Here is a 7,426-nt window from a genome sequence, read left to right as displayed (position 1 = left end):
ATGTTTGTCATTTGCAATGTGACCTCGCTCTCAAAACCATGACCTAGTGAGCTTTGTAAAACCACTAACTAAAAACCATGGGCATGAAGCGCTCAACTAGCACAAGGTCAATAGGGCCCTCCAGTTTCAATTTGTGTTATATTAATTCATTTGTTTTTGCAAGGGGGGGCGCCGATGTCTGATTAAGGTAAGTTGTGAGGCAATGTTTCGATTAATGTAGGCTTAGCAATGTCGCGCGTCGATTATTCCATTGGGAAGCTTTGATGGGCCCCAGTGATTCGAGAAGTTTGTAGCCACCCACCCCCAACGGGTATATGCAGGAGAGGGGAGAGAGTTAGAGCTATAAGGAGTGTAGGTGTTGAGGGGAGAGGGATAGCTATGAGGGAGGGAGTGGCTGAGAGAGCGAGAGCTATGAGGGAAGGGGTCTCTGATGGGAGGGAGTGGATATGACAGAGAGCCGCAATGGAGGCAGGAGCCAAGAGGGAGGAGGGTGAAATGGTTAGGTTAATTAAGTGAGGAGTATGAGAGTGATTAATTAATTAAGACTGAATTAAGATTGGCAGCCTGCAGGAATAGCACATAGCTTGTAAAAGGAGGCGCACACTGCATTCTAAGCGAGAAGGTTGACCGAGTCCAATCCCTTGAATAAGTCAAAAGCCCTGTACGAGAGGAGGCGAAAGACCAGTCAACGTCTCTAATAATAAATTCGAGAATTCTATATATAAATAGACGCACGCTTATCTTCCACACTTCAAGCACATTTCTACTACCATCTCCTTCTCTAGTACCATCAAGCACCTTTGATTGATACACACCATCTCTGCTGCCCTCTCCATGGATTTCCTACCCCCCCTCTCCCTCGAATCTACCCTCCTTTCCCTCCTCGCCATCCTCGCCCTCACCCTTCTCGCCTTCAAGCTCTCTTCCCGCAAGCTCAAGCTTCCCCCCGGCCCCCTCTCCCTCCCCATCTTTGGCAATTGGCTCCAGGTCGGCGACGACCTCAACCACCGCAACCTCGCTGAGCTCGGCCAGAAATATGGCGACCTCTTCCTCCTCCGCATGGGCCAGCGCAACCTCGTCGTTGTCTCCTCTCCTGAGCTCGCCAAGGAGGTCCTCCACACCCAGGGCGTCGAGTTCGGATCTCGCACCCGGAATGTCGTCTTTGATATCTTCACCGGCAAGGGCCAAGACATGGTCTTCACCGTTTATGGTGATCACTGGAGGCGCATGAGGAGAATCATGACCGTCCCCTTCTTCACCAACAAGGTGGTGCAACAATACAGAGGGGGCTGGGAAGCAGAGATCGACAAAGTCATCGAGGATGTGAAAGTCCACAAGGACTCGGCTTCCACTGGAATCGTCCTTCGGCACAGGCTGCAATTGCTCATGTACAACAACATGTACCGGATGCTCTTTGACAGGAGATTCGAGAGCGTGGACGACCCTCTTTTCCTCAAGCTCAGGGCTCTCAACAACGAGCGTAGTCGTTTGGCACAAAGTTTCGAGTATAATTATGGTGATTTTATCCCCGTTCTCAGGCCGTTGCTGAAGAATTACCTTAAGCGTTGTCAAGAAGTCAAGGATAAACGATTGCAAGTCTTCAAGGACGCTTTCCTAGACGAGCACAAGTGAGAATCTCTCGTGTTTGACTGCATACTTGCACCGCTTCTCAATATTAAAGAAGCTATCGTCTGTCCCAGGAGCTAACCTGATTTTGGTCTAACCTGATTTGCGTCCGTCACAGAAAGCTTCTCAGCAACAAGAGGACGAAGAGTAACGAAGAAAAGTGCGCTATCGACCACATCCTGGAAGCAGAGGCAAAAGGAGAGATCAACGAAGATAACGTCCTATACATCATCGAAAACATCAACGTTGCTGGTACTTGCTTCCCTCTAAGACAACTCATTTCTGTCTGAAGAGTGATTCCTTCTGGATCGAACATTTGCTGAACCTGTGTTTTTTGGTGCCACAGCCATCGAGACCACGCTATGGTCCATCGAGTGGGGTATCGCCGAGCTAGTCAACAATCCTGATGTACAACGGAAACTGAGGTACGAGCTTGATACAGTCCTTGGTCGTGGAGTGCTAGTGACAGAACCAGAGACCACCAAGCTGCCTTATTTACAGGCTGTTGTCAAGGAGACAATGCGATACCACATGGCCATTCCTTTGCTGGTGCCTCACATGAACCTTAACCAGGCTAAGCTTGCTGGGTATGATATTCCTGCAGAGAGCAAGATTTTGGTGAATGCCTGGTGGCTTGCTAACAACCCCAAGCTGTGGAAGGATCCGGAAGTGTTCAGGCCAGAGAGGTTTTTGGAGGAGGAGAAGAATATTGAGGCTAATGGCAACGATTTCAGGTTTGTGCCTTTTGGAGTGGGGAGGAGGAGCTGCCCAGGCATAATTCTGGCCATGCCAATTCTCTCTCTCGTGCTGGGCAGGATGGTGCAGACATTCGAGCTGTTGCCACCTCCTGGACAAGACAAAGTGGATGTTGCGGAGAAGGGCGGGCAATTCAGCCTCCATATCAAGAACCATTCCCTAATTGTGATGAAGCCTCTTGAGTGAGTAGTTAATTGCCCACTTTCAATTGTATTTCGATTTTTGCCAAATTCTTCGACTCTAGTGGTGAGGATTAATCCAAACGAGTCATACAAACAACCAATAATCAAAAAGCAATTCCCTAATTTCAAAAGCGTGGAATTTTCCTTTCTTGAGAGGGGGAGTCCTTTACTATAGCCTTCCCCCTAGGGCGGGCCAAAAATCTGGGTATTAGTGAAAGGGTTCCCTCAAGAACACCCCTTGCTTGTTTGTATACATAAATTTATAAAGAATGGATTCTGTCCTTCTAATGTAGTACTTATGAAATGAAAGATTCTAAATTGCAGAGGGTATTGAAGCCCATAGAATAACATTAATGTTGTCAAGTATTTATCTGCTACTTTGAGAGTCTAAGTTATTGAAGATGTTGATTACATACACTGCAACATAATAATGTCTATATATGCACCCTCTTATTTGTAATGTCAAGATGTGGTGTTTATGTTGAGTAGGGTGACCTGAAAGTTTCAAGAGATGTGTTGATGAACTACAATCCATTGCATCAATATGGACTCTTTCGATGAAATACAAAAACAATACTACAAAGCTCCAACTTGAATAATTTCAAAAGTGATGAGTAAAAACCTATATCTTTCCATATTTGCAACCTAAGGCATCGTGCATCATGGGGGAATGCCTTCTGTCCTTTCCTTTCTAAAGGAGAGGAAGCATTGGGAAATTGTTCACCCAATTAGTAAGTACCCAATTAGTACGTATGAAACTTTTCAAATCTTGCATGCTTGTGTAAAATGCTAGCATATGCATCTACACATTTACATTGGTCTCCCCTACATGGCAGATCATTTCCCATATTTTGTGACAAGCAAAAAACACTGCTCACCACATTTTTAAGTGTTGTCCAAGCCCCATTCTACACAAGACATGCCATATGAACTTCCATTAGTCCCTATCGTAAACTGCCTTCACTCAACATCTAGATTTTGGTATAAGTACACCAAAAAAGTTCCTTTTGTACATAAATCCATGATGCTACCCCTTAAACAAGTTTGGAAGATTGAATTCAACTCTCAATGCCACAACCTTTGCAATTATGTGGTACCAAGGAGGGTCCAATCTCCAAGCAAAGTCTTTTTTTTGTTTTAGAAACATCTTTTATGGTGTAAAAGGGCAAGCCACCTCTTTGCTGGGCATTTTGCTAGGCATCATTGGTCATGGCCAATAGATCCTCCTTAACCTTGTCCCAGAAGTAAAAACTTCATGAGGGAGTTACCTTTTGCCATCCACATACTTCATTAATGAAACCTGTGACTTTGCATTTGGACATACCATCGGCAATTGTCCTACAACTATTCTAATAAGGACACCTTAGCTACTTTATGTGGCTCAAAAGGCATGTACCCACTTTCATAGCTCAATCCATGTTTTCTCTAAGACATGGGAGTCACAATTTCTAGTCACCTACTACCAAGCGATCTTGGTAGCCTTAGGCTTCCCCTCTTGAAGCTTCGAGAATTGTTCATTGGTCTCTTATGCTAGTTGGAACCCAAGGGCATCTTTTAAGAATCTATTTTCTCACATGTTATTTGTCTTTACCTTTCCTTAGCCTTTCATCTATTCCAAGGATTTCATATTCACGTAATCACGTGAATTTTCTTGTGATTACATGTCGTAATGACGTATTTCATGCATTCACGATTTCCAATCACGGCTTTGCGCTATTAGGTGGCCTTGACCTGAAAACCAGATACATATCGGTGGTAACAGTAATACTACCAGTGGTATCTAGCTACCAGCGGTAGTGGTAATAATACCGCCAGTAAAATGACACATTATTACTAGTGGTAATTGTGGCCATATTGGCGGTACTTTTATTACCGCCGGTAGTTGAAGTATAATTGATGGTAGCACTAGTACAACCGGCGGTATCCATACTTTTACTGTCGGTGGTAGAACTTCTACCGACAGTTATATTTCAACTACCGGCGGTAGTACTATCGCACCCGAAGATATATGCTAACCGCCGGTGTGATTGTCCACTAACAGTGCACCGAGGAGAGGTAAAAATCCTCCTCTCTCCATCTCTTGGCCAAGGAGCCTGGTCAAGGAAGTGGTTCTTGGTCTTGCATCCTGAATAGGATGGGGGGGCTAGTTGGGACCACAACCTGGTACTAGGTTTCCTTGGTCCTCCACTTAAAGGGGGGGAGGGGGGGGGAGTTTTTCAAAATTTTTACGAAATTATCTTGCATTTCTTGCATGCATGCATTGAAATGATTTTTTAAACGAAATTATCTTGCATGCATGCATTAAAAGCAATTTTTTAACGCAATTATCTTGCATGCGTGCACATTGCATTTCATGTAATTAAAAAATTTGCATTGAAATCATTTGCATGAGTGCATTGAAATCATCTGCATTTGCATTTCATGCATGCATAGGGTGGGGGTTATTGTTAGATGCCTGCCTGCTCACTATTGTGTGGCAACTGTAGCTATTTGCTAGTGTCATGTGAGAAATCTTTCCGCAGACACACAGCAAGATCTAATCGCAAGCATGGCCTCAACCGTCGGCACTAAACGAAAAGTAGGGGAAGAGCTAAGTAAGGGCGAGCGCAAGAGAGTGATGAAGAGCATTCAGGATGCCTTTTTTATTAGGGTGTGCAACATGGAGGGGAGAGAGATGGAATCAACCATATCTAGTTTAGAGGGAGTTAGCACTATGAAGAGGAGGATTCTTGGTGATGCTAAGACCAGTTTGCAGTCTGAGGTCAGGATGACCTTGGGAGCTGGGTGCAGTGGGAGATAGATGCCATGCTTTGGGCTGATAGCTTTATTGGGAATGCAAAGACCCGCTTCAACGAGGCATGCAATGTAGACCCTACTCTTGCACAAGAGTTTGATGTCTTCAAATTGACACAATGGACGAGTCTATGGGCCAAGCACAAGAGTAAGGCCGTTGCATCAGATCGCCATGTCATAGTGGCTAAGATCTGGGAAAAGAAGGCTGCAGCAACTTATGGGCGAGCTACATCCTTGGCTATAGGAGAAGAGCAGCTAACCTCTAAAACCTCTCAACCATTGAGAGGTGATGAGGTTCAAAGTGCACAACACTTGGCTAGTAACATAGACATAGTGTCATTCTTGGCCTATGTCATAGAGAGGGAGATCCATGTAGGCGAGAAAATCGGCTCAGGATCCTATGGCACTGTTTTTAAAGTGCAGTTTGGTAGGAGCTGCAGGGTTGCCATATGACGTGGAATATGCTAGAAAGAAGTACAAGGGCAATATTGGGACGGGTACATGAGAAGCAAGGAGAGAACAACTCATGTAGATTTTACACCCCCACCCAGTCCTTGTGCATGTGATTGCAGCAACCCGAGAAGAGTCACTGTGGACCATCACACCTTACTTTAATGGCGGTAACTTGTTGTAGTTTCTTCAAATTTTGCCAATGATGGACCAGGGCAGGTTCACATGCTACTTCCACCATGTTCTAAGAGGAGGAGCGGATCTGATGGCCATAGCAAGTGGGGAAGTACCATCTACATTGGAGAAGGAAGATATTGCTCGAATCACTGTCTTTTGTGAGAATCTCCTCCATATCATCCATGCACTTGTGGATGGTTTGGCAAGGCTGCACGCAGGAAGGTGGATGCACATAGACTTGCACCCAGGCAACATCTTATTGTATTTTGTTGGAAAGTCTAGATGCCGAGTGGGCATCATAGATTGGGGGATGACCATGGACTTCTCGGAGAGCTGAAAGGCATTCAAGCATATGAAGAAGCAGTCTTTGGAGATAGATGCCAACTTTGCTGAGAGAGTTCACTAGAAAGAGGAAGAGCATGGGTGAAAAAAAGCTACAAGAAGTAGCCTTAAGAGGGAGATATACATGCCATGCAGATACCTATGCATTGGGATGGATCATTGTTGAGATGATTCAATTTTTTGAAGATGCCTGGGGTTACCTTCAGAATGATCGAAAAATGCCTCCCTCTCATGTTGTTAATGCCATTAAATGTCATGCGCATGAACAAATGATGCATCACATTGCCGATCACAGAAATCTGCCTGCAGAGACCAATGATTTGTTAAAGAGAGTGGAATGTGAGGGAGAATTGGCTATGAGGCCTATGGAAGATATGTCTCTTGCCCTTAGGCTTGCAACATAAGCCACATTTTTTGCCTTGTAATATTTTTGAGACACCATATGTCTGTCAAACTTCTTGTTATTATTGGCCTTGAAAGCATTTATAAGTCAAAAAAGATGCCATTTATGTTGTGGATTATAGCCTTTTATATTTTGTAAACATTGCAACATTTGAAAGAATTCATTCAAGATTGCAACATGTACATATCTTCATCCTTCATCAAGCATATTGTACGTATTGTGTCCTATCTCACACAAGATGAACTCACAAATATTGATTTTGATGCATGCAGACTTTGCATACTACACTCATGGCATTTATCTATACTGAGTTATCTAAACTACAGTATCCGCACTGCACTTTTGGAAAATGTGACAAGGAGAGGATACTCCTCCTCTACACAGGGAGGAGGAAGTCTCCAGAAGAGCAAGCAAGCGCCCATTGACACAAGAGGAGGCTGAAGAGGAGGCATGACATGCCGAGCATCAATGGTTACAGTTCGAGCGACTACACATGGTTGCCAATGCAGTGCTCGAGCATGTAAGCATGTACCACAGACTATTGCATGTACATCTGTGTACGCTCAACTTGGAGATCTGTATGTTTAATAATTCAATTTTTGTTTAAAGATATTGCCAATAAGTATCTAAATAGCAATTGACACCATGGGCATTGGTTTTGCAGCCATGCAATAGAAAGAAGTACACAAGCTGGTCT

General features: G+C 44.3%; 1 protein-coding gene across 1 annotated transcript; it reads left to right on the top strand.

Moving 5' to 3' along the window:
* The first annotated feature begins 774 nt into the window (after positions 1-774).
* LOC147905568 (trans-cinnamate 4-monooxygenase C4H2-like) lies at positions 775-2,796 on the top strand. The gene is made up of 3 exons (XM_087380678.1): positions 775-1,628; positions 1,745-1,878; positions 1,973-2,796. Exons 1-3 carry the CDS (start codon positions 835-837, stop codon positions 2,566-2,568), a joined length of 1,524 nt encoding a protein of 507 aa, XP_087236804.1. The 5' UTR covers positions 775-834; the 3' UTR covers positions 2,569-2,796.
* The last annotated feature ends 4,630 nt before the right edge of the window (positions 2,797-7,426 follow it).

This window comes from Dipteris shenzhenensis, chromosome 1, assembly GCF_047967505.1.
Source record: "Dipteris shenzhenensis isolate YYH24624 ecotype China chromosome 1, Dip_SZ_1.0, whole genome shotgun sequence".
Taxonomy (NCBI): Eukaryota; Viridiplantae; Streptophyta; class Polypodiopsida; order Gleicheniales; family Dipteridaceae; genus Dipteris; species Dipteris shenzhenensis.
Note: the sequence above shows the minus strand (reverse complement) of the source record. Positions and strands in the feature narration are given on the sequence as shown.